Here is a 24,155-nt window from a genome sequence, read left to right on the forward strand (position 1 = left end):
AACCAGTAGTTTTGAAGCAACGGGGATGGGTGGGGGGAGGGGCGGTTGAAATGAGAAGAATTTTGAAAAGCAGAGCCAATTTTCCTCTCATTTTGAGTTACAAGCGACAAGAATTCTGCGAAACTTGGCTGGGAGGAGGAGTATGCCAAAGATAAGGTACTGGAGCAAACAGGGTTTTAAAAAAATAGTACTACTGATAGCGAACGTGTACAAAGGGCTTACTGTGTTTCTACGTATCTCGTTTCATCGTAAAGATTTGTGCTCTCGTTACCCCTTTTTTGAGTAAAAGAAAAAGACCTAGCATGTCTAAGGTCACACATTTAAAGGGGAAGAGGTAGAATCAGCCCAGGGAATAGGACTTAAAAACGTTCACGTTTAACAGTCGGGCATTGCTGCGCTACTCATAAATGAAGAGACCCAAATAAAAATAAAAAGACGCCATTTTTCAATCTTTTGAAGTCTGTCAATACCGAGTGTAGGCAAGGTGTGAGGAAATGCTTTTAGAATGTCATTTGAGTAACATTTTGGGAGGGGTAGATTGACGGTATCAGAGGTTTAAGTGCTTTGATGCAGCAATCTGACTACCAGGAAATTATCCAACAGTTGTTTTTGCACCACTGACCACTGATTTATCTACATAGGTGTTTATTGCAGCATTGGGGGGCGAGGAGCAAGGAAAAAAACAGAGGAAACGATCTAATTGCCTACCAGTAGAAGACCTTAAAAAAGTTATAGTGTATAATTAATACAATAGGATATTATCAGTCTTTAAAATGAGTAAAGTAGATATAAATGTGCTGATATAGAAATATCCCCAAAATGCGAGTTTAAAAAAAACGCAACTTGCTTTTTTAGATGTATGTTTATATATCTATATGTATTAAGAGATAATGCAACTTGTGTAAAAACAGTTCTCTGTGTATGTGCGTGTGCATGTGTATAGAAAATTCTTGGAGGGTAAACAAGAATTATTAATATTAATGAATACTCCTGGTGGATAAGGCTGAAGAGTAAAGTTTCTGGGCATCTTTACTTTCCACTTTTAGCTCTCCTGTATTATGCTGTTTGACTATTTTCCAATGAATATATATTATACCTTAGTAATTAATTACGAATAAAAGTTGAGGAGCACTGTACCTAAACATTTTGCGTTTAGGAGTGAAAGCCATAGGAGAAAACATGGCAGTAGCTAAAGCATAGAGGGAGAGAAGACAAAAACAGCTTTATTCACTTGCGGCTTTCTATTACTTCAAAAACTTCCAGTGACTCCCCCTTATATATCACTGGCCAGAATTGGCTTAAATAAATAGTGATTTATTCCCTGGAGCTAGATCCATTGCCACCCAAGCAAAACTAGGTTGCTAATGGGACGGAAGAAGAGCTTATGTCTCTTGGTTAGACAATCACATTGTCTTCAATAACTGTAAGTTTCTGGCTATCTAGTGCCACCCTAACTCTTTAAGTGTCATTTCTGAACCTCTTCTACTCCCTGCCCAGGTCTCTCTTAGTAAGCTCACTGGCTTCCTTTCAGTTCCTCAAACATACCCATTTCTTTTCTGACTCATGGCCTATTACATTTACTGTTCCCTTTGCCTCGATGTATTTTCTCTTAGTTCTTTGAAAGTCTTGCTAGTGATCTTTTCTGTTTAGATCTTATATCAAATGTCATAACTGTTAGAGAGGCTGACCTTTCCACTGGGTCTAAATTGGGTTTTAAGTCCCTCTCCAACCTGTAACTTTCTCTCTCCCCAACCCAGCCGATATTCTCTTCCTAGCATTAATCATACTGTTGTTATCTATGTTCACTTTATTATATTTCTTACCCCATTAGAATGTAAGGTCCACAAAGGCATAGATTGTTTTTTGTTCACCCTTATGCCTCCGTTGCCCAGAACAGTACCTAGCACATAGTAGGTACTCAATAATACATGTCAATAGGTGAATAGGGAGCACATAAATGGAAACAAGTATGGAAGGAAAGGTGTAGGATTAAATAAAGACAGAAGAGGGTAAAAAGGAAATGGAAACAGTTATGTTTCCAGAAGAAAGGGTAGATACAACAACATAAAAAATAGCCTCATCTTAGACATGTCTGCATTTGGGGCCTAAATCCTGCGCCCGGGTACAGCAGACACTTTTTACAAGTGTTGGGACTAAATCACACTCTTTTCTACTTTCTTATATTGAATAATAAATATAATTCCTTGGAAATTGCTTTGAGTCATAATTAGCCTACCACTCCCGTGGATATAGAACTAGCCCTCTGAGACTCAAAGGAGCAAATTATATTTTCTGAATAGAAATTACTTTAAGATGGAAGTTTATGGACTATGTACATAGTCTAGAATATCCAACTCTGTCTAATTGCAATTTAATTCCTTCCATGGAAGTATTCCTGATACTTGGGGAAAATTCTTGAGAAGTGTGTATACTTAAAGAAATACTCAAATTGTCAGCTCCTGTTTTTGATATTCATGCAGAGACCATTATTCTTTTTTTCCCTTTTTTTAAAATTGAAGTACAGTCAGTTACAATGTGTCAATTTCTGATGTGCAGCCCTATGACCTAGTCATGCATATACATACATATATTCGTTTTCATATTCTTTTTCCTTAAAGGTTATTACAAGATATTGAATATAGTTCCCTGTGCTATACTGAAGAAACTTTTTTTAAAATCTATTTTTATATATAGAGAGATCACTATTCCTATAATACACTGCTTTTTTTCTTGTGTGGGTTTCTCTCTGAATTACTTGTAAAGTATTACACACTACAGTAATTTTCTTATGTCATCTGCATTTGAAGTGAATAGATCCACTATATTTTTCTCTTTAAACCTATGAAGACTTCTATTGAAGGCAATTCCATAGTGATGCCACCAAGAATCCTCTTGAGGGGCTATTTTAAGACAGAATAGAGTTTACATAAGGATTTTATTGCTTTTCTTATTTAAATATGTGTTAAAGATTTTAAAATTGTTATTTTGAATATTTTAAAATACACAAAAGTATAGAATTACAGTAAGCCCAATATATCCATTGTCCAGATCAACAATTATCAAGATTTTACTACATTACCTTTATCCATCCCTTTTATTCATTTGCTGAAGTATTCGGAAACAAAATCTTAGGTATTAGATAATTTTTGCTACATATCTGAATATGCATCTCCAAACAATGTTGATATTTGGCTTCCATAAACACAAGGACATTATCATACCTATCAAAATTAACTCCTTAGTATTATCTAATACCCAAACAATAATCAAATTTCCCCTATAGTGTCAGATATTCTGTTTAAGTTGGTTTGTTTGAATTGGGTTTCCCAACAAAATCACATATTACATTTGGTTGTCAGGTCTTAGAATTATCTTTTAATCTAGAGCATTTCTCCTCCCGCTTCCTTCTTTTTTTTTAAATTCGTGTGATTGACTTGTTGCAGACCAACTGGATCAGTTGTCCTATAGAATATCTCACATTCTACATATGTTTGCTTCCTTGTGGTGTCATTAACATGTCTCTCCATCCCCCGTATTTCCTTTAAGTGAAGTTAGCTCTAGAGCAACACTGTTCCCAAGGCAGTTTCTGTGATGATGGAAATACTCTACTTGTACTGTCCAATACAGTGGCCACTAGGCAGATGTGGCTACTGAGCACTTTAAACATGGCTAGTACAAGTGAGGAACTGAAGTTAAAATTTTATTTAGTCTTAGTTAATTTAAATTTAAATAGCCATATAAGGCTACCTTATTAGACCGTGCAGCTCTAGAGGCTCGATTAGATTCAACTTCAGCTTTCTTGACAAAGGTGCTTTATAGGTGCTTTCCTATGAATCACATAGGAAGAGGACACGTGATACCATCTTTAGTGATGTTAAGCTTGAACAGTGGGTTTGTATGGTGGCAGCCTGGTCCTCCTAATATAACATTCCCCCCAAAGAATATGATTTTAACATTAAGATTTTTTAAATAATAAACTTCATCTTTGCACAGTTTATGAGAATCAAAGAAAGAACCTAAGATAGCTCATTGAGCTCTTTTATACATTTGTAGTAAAAGTCAGAAAAGTATACTTTTCTCATCTGCATATCAGACTGTGAGAAAACTAAACTGTTAAAAAACATTTCAGAGAAAGACTTTGAGGAAGGCCAGTAAAAGCACAATTATTGCTTGAGTCTTGAGGCTGGGTCTGTTTTTTAAAAAAAAGTCAGTTATCTGGCATTGTATTACTGTTGAAATAATCCAGATTGTCTCATGTACTTAAGGGTTTTTTGTTTTGTATTGTTTTGTTTTTCTCCAGGCAGTTCTCACAAATACTAATGAACAACTGACTTTGGAAACTCAATCTGCTGGTGTTACTCACATTTGCTAATGAATGATTCACTGGCACAAAAGATTGTAGGGCCTCACAAATGAGTCTGAATCTGGACATAAACTAATGGCCTAGAATAGAACTTTGAAGATCTTTCTCACTTATTATTGAATAAAGCTGCCCTTGAAGAGATAATTGGCTCTAGTAAGTGGGCATGAATGTGATGGAGAGAAAAGCCTCTCTTTCCTTATCTGCCGCCTTGTCAGAAAAGGGCCACACGGGTGGCCCTTTTTTTTTTTTTTTTTTTTTTTTTGCTGTAGGAGGGGACTGATGGCAGAATAGAGGGCAGAGCCGTGGTTCTAAAACCCCTAACTCTATTCCTTCCAGACTGATGAAAACTACAGTCTCTCTTCCCAGAAAAATGCACCTATACACGTGCATAAAAGGTTACCTGTCATTTCAGGAGGATTAGGATCCCTGAGACAGCCAGGGGTCACAGGATAAGACACTGCACTAGAAGCAGAAGTAGCAGACACACTTGCATGGACATTCTCACAGCATGCAGTGTATATAGCATGGAGCCCCAGAAGCTGAGGAAGCAAGTTCCTGGCCCTTCCTGTGTTCCCAGATTTATCCTTTACATTTTATGTTTTCTACTTGTTTTAATTTGTTTTCCTTTTTGGTCTATATAATGCAACTACTTGCCAAAAATATTTTTGAAGTACCTGAGGATATTCAGTGAAAAGTAAGTTTCCTCTCTATCTCTGTACTCCAGGTCCTCTCCCCAGAGGCACTAACTGTGAGCAGTTTCTAGTGTATACTTTGAGGAATATTCTGAGCATACATGTACATATCATATTCCCTGTCAACTTTCCAAATGAAAGCACACTTTACACATTTTTGTTCCATTTTTTTTTCCTCCTTAGTCCTATATTTTGGTTTTTACTGCAAGGACTTTCAGCTCTGCTTTATTCTTTTTTTTTTTTTTACATTTTTTATTGATTCATAATCATTTTACAGTGTTGTGTCAAATTCCAGTGTTCAGCACAATTTTTCAGTCATTCATGGACATATACACACTCATTGTCACATTTTTTTCTCTGTGATTTATCATAACATTTTGTGTATATTTCCCTGTGCTATACAGTGAGCTCTGCTTTATTCTTTTTCCATGCTGCATACTGTTCTATCTTGAGGCTTAACCATAATTGATTTAATCTAATCATACTTAAGGATCATTCAGATGGTTTCCAGTCTTTTTTTTAACTATAAATAATGTTGCAGTATATGTTTTGGTGTACTTTTGAAAGTATACCCATATATACTTATTCCTAGCAGTGGAACTGCTGAATAAAATGGAAGTTTTTGATAGATGTTAATAAATTGCTCTCCAGAGAAGTTCTGTGTGTTAGGCAGAATAATGGCCCCTAAAGATATCCATTCCTTAATCCCTGGAACCTTTGAATATGTTACCTTCCATGGCAAAGGGAAATTGATTCACAGATGGAATTACGGTTTCAAATCAGCTAAGTTTAATAGGGAAATTATCCTGGACTATCTGGTGGGCACTATGTTGTTTTAAAGATCCTTAAAAGTGGAACCAGAGAGATGGTAGTATGAGAAAGACTTGGATCAGTGTTTCTGGCTTTGAAGATGAAAGAAGGGAGCTACAAGCCAAGGAATGAAGGCAGCCCCATAGAAGCTGGAAAACCGAGGAAACAGAAAAGGCAAGGAATGCAGCCCTACTCACAGTTTGCTTTTAGAGATCTGTGTTGGATTTCTGACCCACAAAACCAAAAATGATAAATTTGTCTTGTTTTAAGCCAGTAAGTTTGTGGTAATTTTTTAAGTAGCCACAGAAAATTACTGTATATATATGTGTGTGTGTGTGTGTATTTTTTTACTCTTCTATCAGTGTATGAATGTGTTTTCCCATATCCCTGCCATTAGTGCTTCCTTTTTTTATAGTTTCCTTCCCTCATATGAATACTCCTTCCTATGTTATTTGAAAAGACATGTTTACAATTTAGTGTTCTATATTATTTTTTACTTAAAAGGAAAATGTCAGCAATAATTATCTGTCATACTTTTGTTCTTTGCTTATTATAATTAACTCTTTGGAAAATTCCCATTTGGGGCATGTGCCATTTTCTTGGCAGTGGCCAGGATGTGACCAGGATGTATTACTGATGTGTCATTTCTGCAGTGCTGATATCACTGCTGACCAGCCTGCACTGCAGAAATACTCTGGGAATAAGAGTTGTTCAATGGGATTTGTTTTCTGCCACCTACACAGGTAATAAAGCCAATCTCTGGAATTGGTGACAAGACAATTTAATCTTTGAATGGCTTTCCTTGGCCTCCAGTGGAGGTGGCAGCCTCAATCTTTGCAAGGGCCAGAGGCATTGTGTATGTAGCAATGTCTGCATCTCCCTGGCAGCTGAGTGCTTCAGGTGACCATGGTGGAGGAAGTGAACAGAATGTAAGTATTTCCTATCAAGTCATTTAATACCCCCATGGCAGACTAGCAGAAGTAGTTGTGCCTGGTCCTTTCTCATTTTGCATATTTAGTTTGCCCTGTAGTGGTAGGACCTCCCCTTACCCATGTACATTAAACTTTATAGACTGGCTTGAGCACCTCTGCATTTAACATCTATTCAGGATAATTACTGAGCATCTACTATGTTAGGTATTTAAGATACAAACTTTTAGCCATGCAGGGCTTACAGTTTAAAGAGGCAAATAGTAATCAATGATCAGGAGAAAATATAAAACTATTATTGTGGCAGTTGCCAAAAAGAGGAGATACATATGTAATAGTGAGACTCCATCTGGTCTGCAAGAGCATAAGAGAGGTTTGTGTGGGATATATAAATCTGTGTACATGTGCTATTCCAGACCTACACTGGACGACACACTAGGTAAAGGATATTCAAGTGAGGAAAAGAAAGGACCTAGAAATACTGCTTATCCAGGGAGAGGAGGATGAATAGAGACAGAGGAAGGATGGCCAGGGAATTGAAGGGAACCAGAAGAGGACTGTGCCCTAGGAGCTAACCAAGGAGATTCTAATTATATCAAAGAGAGTTCAGTTAAGCTAGGAGAGTCCAGTTAAGGCTAGGAGGAGCATAGAACAGGACACTGTGTCTCTAGGGATCAGTAGGATGCCTATGTTGCAGGGGCAGTGATGTGGTAGAGCACACCTGGATTCAAGTGTGGCTGCTTCCCCTTAGCTGTGTGGCCTTGGACAAAAGGCTGTCTGGCCTCAGATTCTGCATCTGTAAATGGAATAATAATATCTCCCTCAAAGAGTTATTGTAGAGATGAAACTAACTAGTGTAAGCAACATGCCTAGCACTTTAAAGGTTCTCAGTAAAGACTGATTCCTCCCTTCCATTGTGTCTAATCATTTGCTGAGTCATGTTTTGGTTGTCACTCTCCTTGATGTCTTATTATTGGTGTTGATGATAAACTTGTGAGGGTCAAGGCAGGTTCTGTCCCTTATATCACTGCATTAGTAAGGGTGCCAGCATGCTGCTGTGAGCTGACAAATCAGTGCTCTGGATACTGTAGAGAGCCTCATTTGTGTGCCTCCTGGTATGCAGACACACAGAGGAATGAGGACTGGATAAGGACACAGTACATCTTCCTTCATCATACTAAGTTTTTCTCTTCCAGGGAAAAGCAATCCAATTACCAAAATGAATACCTAATACACTCACATTCCTGAATTGCATAAATCTCCAATGCTAAATGTTAGTAATAAATAACTAATACCGATTGAAAATTTTCTGTTTGGAGATAGCACCAGATTCCTAGATTTTTCTAATAGCCAAAGGCAGCCACTCCCTCCTCTCTTCATTCATTTGTTGTCTGTTAAATACTGTGAGTGGAGAGGAATGCAATTTCCCCTACTGGTTAAGAACTCCTGCTCTGCCTGCCACTTCTGACGGTTTTTTACAGTGTAACCCTGGCTTTAACAACTACAGTAACCACCCATTGGGAGATAATGTAATTCGATGCTTGTCTTAAGTTAACTAAACCTTAGTAAAGAGGCTGAAAAAAATTTCTATTATGGCTAACATGGGATACCTAACTTTTAAACCTCTTTAAGAATTAACCTTGTATTTTTAATTAGCACGCGTTTCATTTCTAATTGACAGTGGCATGGTTTCGAAACCAAGCGTGAGGACATAGCATTTCACAAGCAAGAGAGTACCTTTAGGGACATACTACTATATTAATTAGAATTGTTACAGAATTTCCAGGGCTTGGGGTCGTATAGGTAGTAAAAATGGGCAGCGCTTAAGTTATAACGGAGCTATGATCACATTTCACTTTTGGAATGGACACAGTAAACGTTTTAACATAAGGATTGCTGCTGGAAAGTTTTGGTGGAAAGGAAACTGGGGCTCTTAGCGTCTCCTGAGCCGGTCACCATGGCAGTACACCGGTCAATCTCTTCCGCTAGCGCACAGTCTGGGAAGCCGACGCCGGGACCGCGAGTTCTAAGTGGCTCGCTGGAGGCGCACACGCCTGCGCCAGAGTCTCGCTGATGTTCCTGGGTGGAAGGTTGCGTTTTTGAGTGTCCATGGCAACGCGCTGCTTCCGCCTTCTGGAAGCCTTGGCTCCAGCTCCGGCTGTGTGAGACCCGTCCCAGTGGGAGGGACCTGGGCTGGGGGAACTGATGGGGGTACGAGAGGGTGGGGGACTGGGGAAACTTCTGGGACCATCTGCCGTAGGGATTGAGCTAAACTAAGAGAAATCGGTCCAGAGCTCTGCACAAAAGGATCTTTTCATTCCAGTCTTTTCGCCCACGTAGGGAACTATGCCTTTGGAGGTGGTGGTGGAACTGCAGATCCGGGCGGTAAGAGATCTACAAACCTCTCCTCCTTGCCCCAAAGCATACTCTTTCCCCAGGCTTCTTAAATCGTCCTGGGTCGTTTTCACCCTCCCCGCCACCACCCGCATCATTATCTTTGGGGACAAATCATATATCTGTCCCTAAGATTCTCTACATTGGTCTTTCCTGAGTTTATAACCTTTAATTCAGCATAACCTCTTCTCATTTTCTCCATGCCCCGCCTCCAAAGCCAGCTTGTTTCTTAGATTTATCCTGAATTTTTCTGTTCTTTAAAATAACCTTGCATCAGGTCCAAGAATGATTTTATTTTCTTTTTCAGGATAAAGATTTGTGAAATGGTTAAAAAGCCCCTCCTTTAAATAACCAGGAAAGAGTTTAAGTTCAAAAAACCCTATCACTTTCTGATAATTTGCCATCTCTATAAATCAATCAAATATTTTCTAAGCCATTTCCCCTGCAAATGGTTCTGTCTTGCTAATTACAAAAGGGAAATCAATCAGTAACTCTTTTATAATTATCCACTGAATCCTTTTTAAGTGAGGTGCTGTGGCAGAGTGACTCAATTTTCCCTGTGTGGGGTCAGTCATTCCTCTGATTTCAGCTTCCATTTTTCAATCCCTCCATCTGTAGTTAGGGACAGACTGTCATGCAGCTTTGCCTGCAAGCTATAACGGGCTCCACTGGCCATGATTATAAGCACAACACCAACAGGTTATGGCCATGGAAAAATCTGGTTAGCCTCCATGTAAGTGACAAATGCTGATTTCCTCATATGTGCAGCTCTAAAACCAAGATAGAAATTTCCTGGATTTGTCCTACTTTGCTGACAGCAAATAGGACCAGACTGTATCAATTGTGTTATATTAGTTGTGAGCTCTCAAAATTGTGCAGTAAGATGAAGGAATTCTTGAGAAGCTGACTGATAAATCATTCTTCCTCCTCATCAAGGCAAAAATTCAACAAGTTTTCATCTTACTTCATTCAGCATTACTGGTTAATTTTATTTTGACTTTTAAAAGGCATTCTTCAGTATACAATTAACAGTGAAATCAGTTTTTTATTCTACAGTACTTAGGATGTTCCAAAAACATCAGGTGAACTGATCTGTGCTTTAATTCCAGCAACCAAGATAGGGAATTCTAGAAGAATAACCAGGAACCAGAAGATCAGCTTAATTTTGAGCCCCCAATCTTTAGACTTGTGGACATGACAAGAGGAAATATCATTGCTTCCAAATATCTGGCCTGAATATTGCTGCAATTAAAATAAAAGGATCTCTCTAGGGCTAAACAATAAAGGAAACCACTTAGAGCTTCACAGTGTGGCTGATTCAGGAAGTGAAGAGGTAGTCTGTGTTCAGGCTATTGTGGGAATACAAGTAATTTTATTTTATTTTGAAGAGTAGCTACTGCTTTTTCAGTGTGCCTCTCATGCTCAGAGAGTTCACACTTCTACTGGTCTGAGCCTACTTGTCACAGCCATTCTCCAGATTCCTCTGCGTTCCTCTACGTGATAGATCAAAGGCCATAATCCTCTCTACTTATAAATGTCAAAACAGTTGGTCATTAAGATTATCTTAAGACACCAGTTCCATAGGTAATTTAAAGGTCCTTATTTTCAGATAGAGCAGCATTTAAAGCACACACTCTCTTTTGTTTTTCCTGGTCAAAGAATAGTGAACAGAGTCCACCCTGCATTTGCTGGTCTTTGGTGGTGTGATTTGGGGAGGCAAATCAATACAACGGAATTTTAGGAGTTATATTTTGTGCCTGGTATAGCAGTAGCTTCCACTTGATGAATTTCAAGTTAAATACTGTTAACTAAATTGTGCTGTATACAGGGAAACAGAATTCCATATGAAAATCTATAATAACAGGGTCATCCTGTGATATATATGAGAAAGCTTATGCTTTTGCATTGCAAAGAATCAAGTTATTTTCCCACTTTATTACCTTAGTAAAGGAGCATTATTCTTTACTCAGTTGAGATGACAGGCAGCAGGGCCCATTTCCTAACATGTTTGTCCACTGACATAATATGTAGTGAGCCTTCCCCTAGACTCTCAGTTCCTCTGCCCTCCTAGCAACTCAGCTTTTCTGTCCCCTGTCATACCATGCTATTGGCTGTCAACAGAATTAAGCATGAGGCCACAGTCTCATCTTTCCTTTTCTATGGGCACCGTAGATAAGGGCACCAGCCTTTAAGTGTTTCTTCTTCAAAGTAAGTTCTTGGCTTGTTCTCTGAATACAGAAAGGCAATATTGCAAAATACAGAATTAGAGACTGGTGGAAAAAATATCTGTTTAAAGACCTTTTGAAGAGGTAGAAGAAAAGAAGAGAAAGATACGTACTATAATCTGTCTTCTCACTACCCAATCTGCAAAGATGGGAGAGACAATAAACTAAAAAAGCTTGCCAAGAAAATCAAGATTAAGAAGAAATCTCCTCAGATATTCAGGGAATGAATAAGAAAAATCTATGTCTTAGACTCTTACAATACTGTTTAAAATCTACCTCAGGAAAACAACTAGGATTAATATGTGGCTCACCTGCATGTATATTTACAGAATGAGGATGATCTTTTTTCAAAGTTCAAGTTACCAGTGATGTGTTGACTCACGAGATTACTATAAAACACAAAATTTACTGATGTCAACTTTTAAAAAGAAGCATCATTAATATCACCCCAACTTGGTTTCTTTGCAGTTGTCCTGGAGATAAACAGTTGCTGAATAAGTATATAATAAAAGGGTTTTTGTTTGCTTTTTTGCTTTCTACAATATGGCTGTGATCAGTAATGGCCAGCATGTGCTCCAGCCTAGCAACCCATCAAGATGGTAGGACACCTGAAATCCCAAAGGAAACCTGAAATTTCCTTAGAGGGGCAAGCAGGATGGCTGCTGGTTTATGTCAGCATCATCACATGTGGAAACCTCCAGATCTCCTGGTGCCATAATGAATGAGATGGTGTCACTGTTGGTTCCACAGTACAAAGAGGACCGGAGCATTGTGCGGTGAGAGCCAGCAATAGTCCACGATGCAATACTGCATGTAACCCAGAAAAAAGCCAAAAGCCACGTCGGTGACATTGTGCCGCCCCAGCATGATCCTGGAGAGGCCCAAGATGAGAGTCCACAGTACCACGAGCACCCTCAGCGGAATGGCCAGCACCAGGTGGTTCAGGATGAACCGCGACACCAGGGCGGCCCTGGTGGCATGGCCCGAAGGGAAGGAGTACTTGTCCACCGAAAGGGTGAAAAACATGTCCATCTGGTTGTGGGCCGGGCGGCGCCTGCGGACCAGCCCCTTGATCAAAGCCACCAGCAGCAGGTCCAACAGTAGGGCGAAGAGCAGGTTCATCAGCACCTCGCGCCCGGCCCAGCTGTCGCTCCTGGACAGGCAGTAGAGGGTGCCCAGCAGCCAGAGGATGCCGTGTCCCGAGATCTCCAGCAGCTTCATAAGGGGCCGCACGCTGCCCCAGGACGAGCTCTCCCCTGCGCACACCCCCAGCTTCTTAGACAGCCACAGGTCGATGGCCAGCAGGGAGCGCAGGGCGATGCCCAGGAAGGACGGGTTGAGGTCCATGCGGTCTTCCTCGGGCGGCGGGGGCGGGGACGCCTGCGAGGGGCCTGCCCCGGCGGGAGGGAACGAGCCGCGGCGGTGCACCGGGCTCTCGGACGCGCGGAGCCGGCCGCAGGTGGGGTCGGTGCCCAGCGCGCGGCTGCTGAGCAGGGATTGAAACTCGAACCTGCTGCCGCCGCCGCCGCCGTGGGCTGGGCTGCCGGAATTGCTGCTGCTGCTGCTGGGGGCGCAGGTACCCAGCGGGCGTCCCTCGACGTTCCTCCGGGGGCTCGACATCACGGCGGGCGGCCCGGACCGCAGGACCCCGCTGGCCTCAGGAGAGGCTTCCCGGCCTTGCAGCCTCTTCCGCTTCCGCACTGCCATCCTGGAGGGGCGGGGAGTGGAGCCTGCTAGAGGACGATTGTGACACCTGGCGGAGACGAGGGAAGAAACTGGAATTTCCAATTTGAGGAAGGAGAGGAGAGGGGAGGGTGGTGGTGTGGGAAGTACAGGTGCTGTAGTGGGGGAAATTTGACATTATAGGAGGTTAGGGAATATAGAGTCCCTTTTACAAAACAAAACAAACCCTGTTCTTTTTCTTTCTTTCTTTCTTTCTTTTTAAGATTTCTTGCCCAGGAGTGTTCCTTCCTGGCAAGCAGGATGTGTACCTTGGGGTTTACCTCCTGAATCAGTATCTGAAGACAGATAACTTCCCTTCTGTGTTCCCTATTATGATTCAGCGGAGCATGAGGTTTGAAAAGGTGATCCTGACTTTCTCATTGCTAGAGAAACTTAGATTCTGTTGTCTGAAGATCATTTAATAGTTCCTTCTGAAGAACACAGTTTTTATAAACTTATCTTGTAAATTTTCTATAACAAAATTATGTGAAGGCACCTCAGCACAGTGCAAAACCTTAGTTGGAGGACTTGCTTTTGGATTTCAGGTCTGAGCCAAGTTCTGTCAAACTAGTGCTAAATACCCTGGTGGATGTTTTCTATTCTTGGAACTCCCATGGCATTTTCTAACTGGAGCAGAGAGCATTTTCTGAATGTTCTTGGAGGTGTTAGAGGCAGTTGCATTACATTTCTGACAGAGATTATCAATAAACTAGCAGACCTTAGAAACAAACATTTTTTAGACTCAGAAAAACAACCCAAAACTAACCAAATTCGTTAAATTCGTATCTGAAATTTTGTAACAAAACAAAACTCTTCAGATTTACTGCGTTTTCTTAGGTCGTATCTGGTTTATTTAGCTGCAGTGATAAAGACTAAATTCTGTTCCAATGAATGTGATTATGATATAAATAGCCAAAACATTACCAACTTTTTTCTCACTTTAGTATTTAATGAAATAATTTCATTACTATTCAATCACCGACAGTCCCTTAAAGTTTTTGTTTTGAAATTTGGAGGTGGAATGAATTTTAACCTTGATAAGTTTATGATTTTGTCCAAAACAATATCACTGAGGTGGTTCCTTTGGGGAGGAGATGAGTATGGGAAGGCTCCAGGGTAGGGCCTATCGCTTTCACTTCCAAACAGGCTGGATAAAAGAGGAGAGAAATAAATGGACGTAACCTTGGAACATACAGTCAGAATCCAAAGGAACCTAATTCTACCATGTAGGATGTGATAGTGATTAAGTGTGGGTGTTGAAAATCCAGTTTATTTTTTTCCCCAAGAATTTCTTTATTAGTTTTTTGAATTTTAAATTTACTTCTTTAGAAGGCCTTAAAAATATTTTTATAAGAAGCTGAGGAACATAAAATCATAGAAGCTGTAAATCAATCTGTAAATGACCTTGGAGGTCATCTAGTCTAATCTCCCTGACTTGCAGAAGAGGAGAGTGAGTCTTAGAGTCAAACTCTTGATGCCACTACTGCTGTGTTGCAAAGCTGTGTGTTTGAGATTACTAATCAAAAATATCATGGAACATTTTTCATTTTATAAAGTGCAATTAACTAAATGCTTTATTTTAAATTTTGAAAAATTGCCTTCTTGCATGAGCCATTTGGATTCATATTCAAGCTTTCTACCAGCTGGGTCCAGCTTTCTTGTGTCTGTTCCATTCTCTAGCTGCAAGTAGTTGTAGCGTGTGGCAAAAGCATTTTATCCTCCTTGGACCTTTTTGGTAATTCAGAATTGAATTACATTAAATTAAAGCATTTAGATAAATAAGAAATTACTCATAAGGAATGTATGAGTCAATGTGTTTGAGCAGTTCTTGTTGATTATTTACTCCCCACAGTTATCCTTGAGAAAATTCTTAGACAAGGATGAAGAGAAGGGATGCAATTACTGAAATAATTTTGAGGAAAAAAAAACACCCACATTTGCTTGTTAAATCAAAGTCAGTAAGACAAAAACGTGTTACGGGGGTAGCTTCCTTTTTTGTGGTTAAAGCAGACCTGGTTTTGGATCAAGAGCAAATTTTAATCATGCTTAAGGTTAAACACCATTTAAATCAGCAATTTAATGCCCAAAATCAAACTCCACTGGAAACTTGTCTTTCTTACAGCATTCTAGAGTTCAAGGAGAGGGACATGATATGCCTTTATTTCAGTCCTATTCCAGGCCCTTTTATCTCAAGGACAAAATAAGCACATTTGGAAGTGGCTGGACAGGTATCAAAATGATTTTCTTGTGCTTCGTGGTACACCTAAAACTCCTGAGGCTTTCTCTTTCTTGCTGTATTTGGATTCTGTGGGAGTCTAGCTATGAGTACCTAATTTTCCTTTTCTGTTACACATAGATAGAATTTTTATATTCATCTTTAGCACAACCAATTGCCTGGGAAGAGAAGTCATTCATTCAGTTAACAAATATAATGAGTATCTGTCATATTCAGAATGTTTTTCTAGGTACTCAGACAAGTCTCTTTTGAGGTTGATGCCAGATGTGCAACAAACTGTAGAGCTAGGTGAAGTTGATGATATTTTGAACATGTAGGAGATGCAGCTAACTCAGATTTTCCTTGTACTTGGTATTGTTGTGTTAATTCTCATTCATTTATTCTGTAGTCATTACTTGAACTTTTAACCACATGCCTGTTAAAGATACTGCTGTTGAATCTTAAAATGTTATATGGCTGGACTTGACATGTGTTAATTATTTGGAAGAATATAATTTAGAGTTTCTAAAAGCATATATTAATAAAAGTTTGAAAATTTGTTTTCCCCATTTTTTTTTCCTGCAGGTGTTTGAAAATGCGATAGACCCCGGAGCTGTAGCAGACATTTTAGAAAGTAGGTACTCTCCAAAAAAAAAAAAAAAAAAAAGACAGAGAGAAAGAGAGAGACTACTATGTATATGTAATTCACAGATATAAAATTCTACTATTTTCTAAGTTGTGATGCATTCGTGTTTGATGCATATTTATATTCAGGATAGACTATGTAAAATTTGAACCATGTTTTTGGTTCAATTACAAACCGTTTTCTAGATATAGATGGGATTTACTTGATGGTATGATTCTGTTTGCTTTATTACAATTAAATAGTTTTTGTATATAATAGAGTTGTATAACTATCACCTTAATTGATTTTAGAACATTTTCATCACCACAGGAAGAAACCCTGTACCCATTCTTCCTGATCCCTTCTAGCCCTAGGCAACTACCAACTAATCTTTCTGCCTCTATAGATTTGCTTTTTCTGGGTATTTCATATAAATTGAATAATACGATATGTGGTCTTTTGTGATTGGCTTACTTCATGGAACATGATGTTTTCAAGGTTCCTTCTTGCTATAGCATGTGTCAATATTTCATTTCTTTTTATATCTAAGTAATGTTCCATTGTATGGATATACATTTTGTTTATCCATTCATCAGATGATGGACATTTGGATTGTTTTCATTTTGGGGCTGTGATGAGTAGTGCTGCTGTGAATATTTGTGTACAGGTTTTTTTGTGAACATGGTTTCATTTCTCTTGGGTATATACTTGGGAGTGTAATTGCTGGGTCATAGGGTAACTCTGTTTAATCTTCTGAGGAACTTCCAGACTGTACCAAAGGAGCTGTATCATTTTACATTCCAACAGCAATATATGAGGTTCGATTTCTCCACATCATGGCCAACACTTGTTATCTTTTTGACTGGTAGCCATTCTTATGGATATGAAGTGGTATCCTGTTGTTTTTATTTGCATTTCTCTGAAAGCAATTTGTATATCTCACTTGGAGAAAAGTCTGCTCAGATTCTTTGCCTGTATTTTAATTGAGTTTTTTTTTATTGAGTTGTAAGTTCCTTATATATTGTAGATCCAAGTTCCATATCAGATATATGATTGACAAATATTTTCTCCCATTCTTTGGATTGTCTTTTCACTTTCTTAATGGTGTTCTTTGAAACATGAAAGTTTTTAATTTTGATGAAATCTGTGTTATCTATTTTTCTCTTATTACTTGTGCTTTTGATGTCATAATAAGAAATCATTGTCTAATTCAGGCCAAAGATTTATGTGTGTGTTTTATTCTAAGAGTTTTATGGTTTGGGGTCTTACATTTAGGTCTGTAATACATAGTGAGTTGATTTTTGTAAATGATATGAAGAAAGGATCCAACTTCATTCTTTTGCATCTGGATTTTCAATTGTCCCAGGAACATGGTTACTAGTAGTTTCCCCCCATTGAATAGTCTTGACACTCTTGTGGAAAATCAGTTTCTTTTAGGGGTTTCAGTTCTATTCCATTGATCCATATATCTACCATTTTGTCAGTGTGACACAATTTTGATTATTGTAGCTTTGTGTAGTAAGTTTTAAAATCAGAAAGTGTGAGTCCTTCAACTTAGTTTTTCTTTTTCAAGACTGCTTTTGCTATTTGGATTCCCTTGGTTTGCCATATGAATTTTAGGATCAGCTTGTCAATTTCTGCAAAGAAGCCAGCTAAGTTTTGATAGGGATTGCATTGAACCTGTAGATCAATTTGGAGACTATGGTCATCTTAACAATATTAAGTCTTTCAATTCATGAACATGGCATGTGGTGAGAATTAATTGAACGTAAGAAATTTAAAGCCTGGGATATTAAGTGCTCAACATTATCATTGGGGTGATGGTTGGCAAGGGTATAGTCCCTCTTTGGAAAACCTAAAATTACAGGCTGTTTTGGCTTTTAGGTTTGTTGTCATCTAAAATTCTACACTTGATCTTAGCCAAAAGGCCGAGAAGCAATGTCATCTAAAATTCTGTCCTTATGCATTCATTTTTTTATAAGTCTACTAATGGAGAATTTTAGTTTCATTGTGGGTTTTTTTTTAGCTTTTTTGAGATATAATTGACATACAACATTGTGTAAGTTTCAAGTGTACAACATGTTGATTTGATACACTTATATATTGCAAATGATTACTACCTTAGTGTTAGCTAACACCTTCATTACATCACATAATTACCATTCGTTTTTTTGTAGTGAGAACATTTAAGTTCTACTCTCTTAGTAACTTTCAAGTATATAATATAGTATTATTAACTATAATCACCATTATTGTCTATTATAATAATGTTTTCACTTCTAATATTTTGTAGGAATTATCTTTATTGATTTTTATTGTTATACCGTTTGTTTTAAATTAGTTTTTAAGAAAATTATTACTTACATTTTTGGGGGGAGGTAACTAGGTTTATTTCTTTTTTAGTGGACGTACTGGGGATTGAATCCGGGACCTCGTGCATGCTAAGCATGTACCCTACCACTGAGCTATACTCTCCCCCTTAAATTACCTTTAAGATTTGAATTTTATCCTTGTCCTAATAGACATTGTACATGGGATCACTATTTCTAAATATACTTTGATCTCAGGAAATATTAAAAAATGTTACATTTTATGTCTAATTTATATAGCAAATTATGCCTAACTTGTTTAGTCATATAGCGAACTGTTTTAAGTAAGATACACTTTTATAGATTAATGGATAACAATTGTATTTTGAATTTTTAAAATGAAAAACGTGTTGATTTATGTATGTATTCAGTGGTTTATGATTACATCTCTAAGAGAGAAAATATTACATCCGTTTTGTCAGTACTTTTCAGGGGATGAAATGCTGTTCTTGTAACTCAGTTACTCTCACCACATGCTCTCAATTTATTGAGTCTAGAAGTACCTTAGTCATTGTTGGTATGGCATTTATTATTATTAATAATGTAAATGGGGTGTTATGGCAGTTTTAAACTCAGTAATTAATGGAAAACTATGGCAACATTTTTAAGTATTAAAATCTCATTTTTCTTCTTTTTAGGCTTTCTAACCAGGTTTGAATTAATACAGCTAGTGCCTCCAGGTAATGTGTCAGCATTCATTAAAGTTTCTAAATTAGTTTACTTTGAAAGGGATTTTAGCATGGCATGACAAAGTCAGAACTGGTATTTAAAAGTTATGCTTTATACAACACACACTTTTTCTCCCCCAACCAGTCTGTTGAATCTTGTCCACTTTCAGAAGAGTAACTTTATGGGTTTGGTGGCAGTGAGCTTAACTTAAACAGGTTCTTTGACTTTCTATTTCTTCATAACTTTAGCTAATATTCATCAAATAATTTTTTTAGTTCATGCTCAGCTTCTTTCAAGTTTTTGCTTTTGTTTTTGTTGTAATTTGTGGAGTGTGTGTGTGTGTGTGTGTGTGTGTATGTGTGTTTACGTATAAAACTCAAAGCTATCTTCTCTGATAGTTGCTAGAACAGGTTTGGCAAACTACAGCCCCCCAGGCCATATCCAGCCTGCAGTCTGTTTTTGTATGTCCTGTGAGTTGAGGACGATTTCTACATTTTTAAAAATTGAGATTTAATTCTTATACTACAGAACTCACCATTTTAAAGTGTATAATTTAGTTGTTTTTAGTATGTTCACAAGGTTGTGTAACCGTCACCACTATCTAATTTTATAATTTTTATTACGCCTCAAAAGAAACCCTGTACTCGTTTGCAGTGACTCCTCATTCCCTCCTCTTCCCAGCCCCTGGCTGCCACTATCTGTCTCAAATGGATTTGCCCATTCTGAACATTTCATGTAAATGGAATCAGAGGATGTGTGTCCTTTAATATCTGGCTTCTTTCACTGAGCGTGTTTCATCTATCAGTACTTTTTATTCCTTTATATGGCGAATAATACTCTTTTATATGAATATGCCACATTTTGTTTATCCATTTGTCAGTTGATGGACATTAGAGTTGTTCCCAGATTTTGGGTATGACAAGTAACACTTCAGTGAACATTCCTGTGCAAGTTGTGAGTATGTGTTTTTAGTTATCTTGGGTATATAGTTGGGTGTATACCTAGGAGTGGAATTCCTGGGTCATATGGTAATTCTGTGTTTAACTCTTTAAGGAACTGCCAAACTGTCTTTGGCTTTTACATTTTTAAATGTTTGGGAAAAAACGTTAAAATAAGAAGAATATTTACTGATATGTGAAAATTATATGAAGTTCAAATTTCATTGTCAATGAAGTTTTACCCATACTCTTTTGTTGAAGTGCTGTTTATGGCTGCTTTTACACTGCAGTGAGAGTTGAGTAGTTGTGACCACATGGCTTGCAAAGCCTAACACATTTACTCTCTGGCTCTTTGTAGAAGAGTTTGTGACCTCGGTGTTAGAGTCATGGGGCTTTAGGAGGAAGCTGTTCTGTGGTGCCTTTGCTTTGTGTTGTGTCCTGAGTGGCAAGAGACTTGAGCTAGTGAAAGAAAGTAGGAACTGCCCCCTGGGGGCACCAGTTCTCAGAGTCTCTCTGTGTGGCTGATTATCTGGTGATTTTAGAGTTTGTGTATGTGTGTGTGTGAGAGAGACAGACTGACAGACAGAGACAGAATACCTAAAACTTGGAAACATTTCTAATTGTCTTCTGATCTTTGCCACTATGTACTTTGCCTGTTTCCCTTTCCAAAATGAAAACAGCTTCATAGTTTTCACTTGTGAAAATCATCGCCAAATGATGAGGAAACCTTTTTTTCTTTGGAGGGGGTGGTAATTAGGTTTATTTATTTATTTATTTTAATGGAGGTACTGTACTCTACCACTGAGTTATACCCTCCCCACCAAAGAAACGTCTGTTTATATTTTGGTGACCATGTTTCTTGATATTTCTCTATGGTTAGAAGAACACATAGATAATGGAATTTTTACATAAATACTGTCACATACATTTTCTCCTGTTACTAGCTTCCTTGATTATATGTTACTGTGATATTGTAATTTTTAAAAGCATAGATCTAAAAATATTTTTAATATCATGAAGAATTTGTGAATTTACTTAAATGTTTCTATAGGGCTATAAATAGTATGTACATAATATTTTGGGGTTTATCTTTTCACTTCACATTGTTACCTATAGTTTACTTATTATCATTTTCAATAGCTATGTATTTTTCTATAGCATTATTATTATCCTTAAATTGATATTATTGAGCATTTAGGTATTCTTTGTCTTTTGCATATGTATAAAAATTATTTTTTTCTCTTGGTATATTGGTAAAGAATTGAATTGCTAGATTGAACCATATCTTGTAACCTGGGCATAAACTGATCTCCAGCAAGTTTCCATTCTTTCTGCTGCGTTCAGCGCTGTATAGTGTGCCCATTCCCCATATTCCAGCTAATGCTGGATGTTATCTTTTGGATTTTTTTGTGTTTGTGAAGTGTATCATAATGTCTTTAAAATATATCTTACTGCATTTTCTTGTCTTTCTTTTTAGATATGATTTGTGACAACCTTAACATTTTAAATTTACTTCTTTAAAATTTCCATTTTCTCATATTACCATTTGTTTTCTTTCTTTCCTCCTGTAAAATGTGGCTGTCAGTGTCCTTTGATTACCTATGGAGTGATGTCTGAATGTTAACATTGCATTTTGGTATACATTCCTGATGTTTTTAAACAAAGTTTTTAATTAGTTATGCTTAACATGTGTATTTCCTCTATTTTGTGGCATTATTTTGATATTTTATTGTGAGGAATTTTCTTTTTCAAAGAAAGCGTGAGCAAAGGAAGGCGAGCCTGGCAGATGCCTCAGCTAAAGCAGCGGTGGCTGTGGAGGCTTTTGTGAAGCCCATGGCTCTGCCCGCTGGAGAGGACAGGGCCCCTTGGAGTGGAGTGGACTCAGGAGTCTGTAGTTCTTTTTCTCCCTCTTGGTTCATTGGCAGAGGCAGATCCTGAAAACAGACAAGAACCCCACTGTTGGTGGAGCTAGTGATGGACGTTCTTGTATATGTCTGTGCTTTATTAGGCTAGCAGAACAGAGGGAAGATCAGGGGTGCCTCCTACCTGCTTTTCAGACATTCTCACTGAATGTTTTTGAGCCTCAAAGTGACAGGCTAAAATCAGGACATTGAGTTTTTTTCCGTAAGTTTTTTAATTTGACCCAATTTTATGTTCAAACATGTATCACTGTTAATTGGCAAGTTATATTTTAGTATGCTAATAGAATAGAAGCAGGACCATTTTGGTCATATTTAATTTAATTTGAATTTTGAAAATTACCCAATACTTAAATATTCTCACTGTAAAAATTTTAACTAACAAAATTATATGAAATAAAAAGTCAAAAGCCACTTCATCAACAACCCCTGACAATAATTAATATTAACAATTTGTTGCAGTTTTTATGCCTTTTATAATGCATTTAACATATATAGTACATTTAATATATTCAGCCAATCCTAAAATACATAGATATATACATAGATATGTATACACATATATATTACATACATCTTGTATTTAGTATATGTATACTTAGTGTATATATATATATGTTGAATATGTATTTCCTGCAACTTCAAAAAATTAGTGTATTTTAGACTGCCATATGTGTTTCACTTGACCAGAAATCCATCTGTAAAAAGGTTGCAAGAATAGTACAAAACCATGATGATTGGAGAATTTTGAAGCAGAGTGTGTGCTTACTGGTTATAACTCAGAAGTTAATCAGATACAACTCGGAGGCTTTATTATACTTGTCTTCCTTTTCTATAATTCCTCAATTTCAAATTGTAATTTTAGTGGAATTGAATTTGAATTGCTCAAAATAATTAATTTCTTTCAGCTTCAGATGCATCACAGATTGATCCCTTAATTTTTCCAGCATATGTTTGTTGAAGGTGTACTTAGAATATGCCCTGTGCTGTGCCACTTCCTGGAATTATGCCAGTGGCAGCAGGCACAGAATGGTGATGGTGTGCCCTCTTGACCTGCTGCTTCTCAACACCAGATAATTAAGTAAAAATGATTTGCTTAAAGTTTCAAGTGATTTACACTGTGGGGTCACATGGGCCACATTTAGGTCCTTAGGGACCATTTCTTCATTGGCTGAATTGTTCCCTTTTCATTTGCTGTAGATACTACTTTATTGTTTGATATTTTTTTCATAGAACTTTCAAACGCACTTATTATAGTCAAAAGACGTATTATTACCATCAAGCTTGTGATACAAGTCAGATTTGCATGTGGCCTTCCTGCTAAAGAATGAGGCTGTCCAATGTTTTGGCTTAGAAGCAATAAAGACTCAGTCTGGGGCTTCAGTTTGCAAAGATGGGAAAAAGCAAATAGACACAGGAGGGCAGCATCGTCCTATCTCCTGACAGTGAGCTTGGTGCTTTCTTTTATCAACCTCTTAAATAAAATCTTATACTTTGGGAAAAGTCATGTATATTCAGTCCAGCTGTAAAATCCTATGCTAGTGGGCATCCCTTCCCTGAATCTGAGCTTGTTATACTTTGTTGTAATGTTTACTACGCATCAGCAAGGAAAGAACTCCTGCCTTGGGTGGTCTGGTTGTGAGTTCCCTCTTTGCCATGTGGCATCATGACAGGTGTCTTCAACTCTCAGAGCCTCAGTTTCCTTATCTGTAAAGAGGGAATCAAATGAGACTCCATATTGGGAAGCAAGCTGTCAATTCTAGTATGCTCTATAAATGTTAGATGTCAAACCAATATTATTATTAAAATTATTTCTCTTGAAGTCTCATTTGTTTCCTTTTTTAGGGAGAAGTTTTTCACTGATGGCACTGATGATGTCCCTGTCTACACCATTAGTCTCTTGAGATCATTGGGTTCTTTCAGACATTTCACTTGGCCTATGAGGCTGGCTCAGCCTGTGGACATGTTTGTTTATTATTTATAACGTAGGCTCTTGCTGTAACATCCCCTTGGTATGCTGACATTTTCATACTGGGTGGCAGTTTGGATCTTTAGAAAATGGCCAAACCAGAGAGACAGAATTGAGAAGTGTCACAGCCTTCTATTTCTCTAACCCTATTTCAGTCTCTTTTTATTCATGGGATGCTAAAGATAGTGAATGAGCTCACTTCCAATTCTCGGACCTCTCATTTTTATCTTAATTCTTGCTAATGTAGGAATAGTAATTAGTAGCTGTCATCTTGGGTGCAATGACAAGAACTATCTAAGAACATATGAAAGGAAAA

At 37.9% G+C, this 24,155-nt stretch overlaps 2 protein-coding genes across 7 annotated transcripts in view; one reads left to right on the top strand and one right to left on the bottom strand.

Annotated features, from left to right (window-relative positions):
- The first annotated feature begins 138 nt into the window (after positions 1-138).
- Positions 139-24,155, top strand: part of SPATA6L (spermatogenesis associated 6 like) — a 50,844-nt gene continuing 26,827 nt past the window's right edge. For 3 of the 6 annotated variants that reach the window (XR_012071975.1, XM_031676937.2, XM_015242564.3), the window contains exons 1-4: positions 9,135-9,179; positions 13,360-13,497; positions 15,936-15,984; positions 18,983-19,024. Coding sequence is in view for 4 of the 6 variants with exons in the window: in XM_031676937.2 (XP_031532797.1) it covers positions 9,141-9,179; positions 13,360-13,497; positions 15,936-15,984; positions 18,983-19,024 (268 nt within the window). In the remaining 2 variants the exon portion in view is untranslated. Of the gene's footprint in view, positions 157-8,937; positions 8,957-9,015; positions 9,180-13,359; positions 13,498-15,935; positions 15,985-18,982; positions 19,025-24,155 lie in introns of those variants that run through there. The other 3 variants (XM_072959486.1, XM_072959489.1, XM_072959487.1) reach the window with 3 other exon arrangements.
- PLPP6 (phospholipid phosphatase 6) lies at positions 10,149-13,138 on the bottom strand. The gene has a single exon (XM_006208136.3). It carries the CDS (start codon positions 13,118-13,120, stop codon positions 12,146-12,148), a length of 975 nt encoding a protein of 324 aa, XP_006208198.1. The 5' UTR covers positions 13,121-13,138; the 3' UTR covers positions 10,149-12,145.

This window comes from Vicugna pacos, chromosome 4 (assembly GCF_048564905.1).
Source record: "Vicugna pacos chromosome 4, VicPac4, whole genome shotgun sequence".
NCBI lineage: Eukaryota > Metazoa > Chordata > Mammalia > Artiodactyla > Camelidae > Vicugna > Vicugna pacos.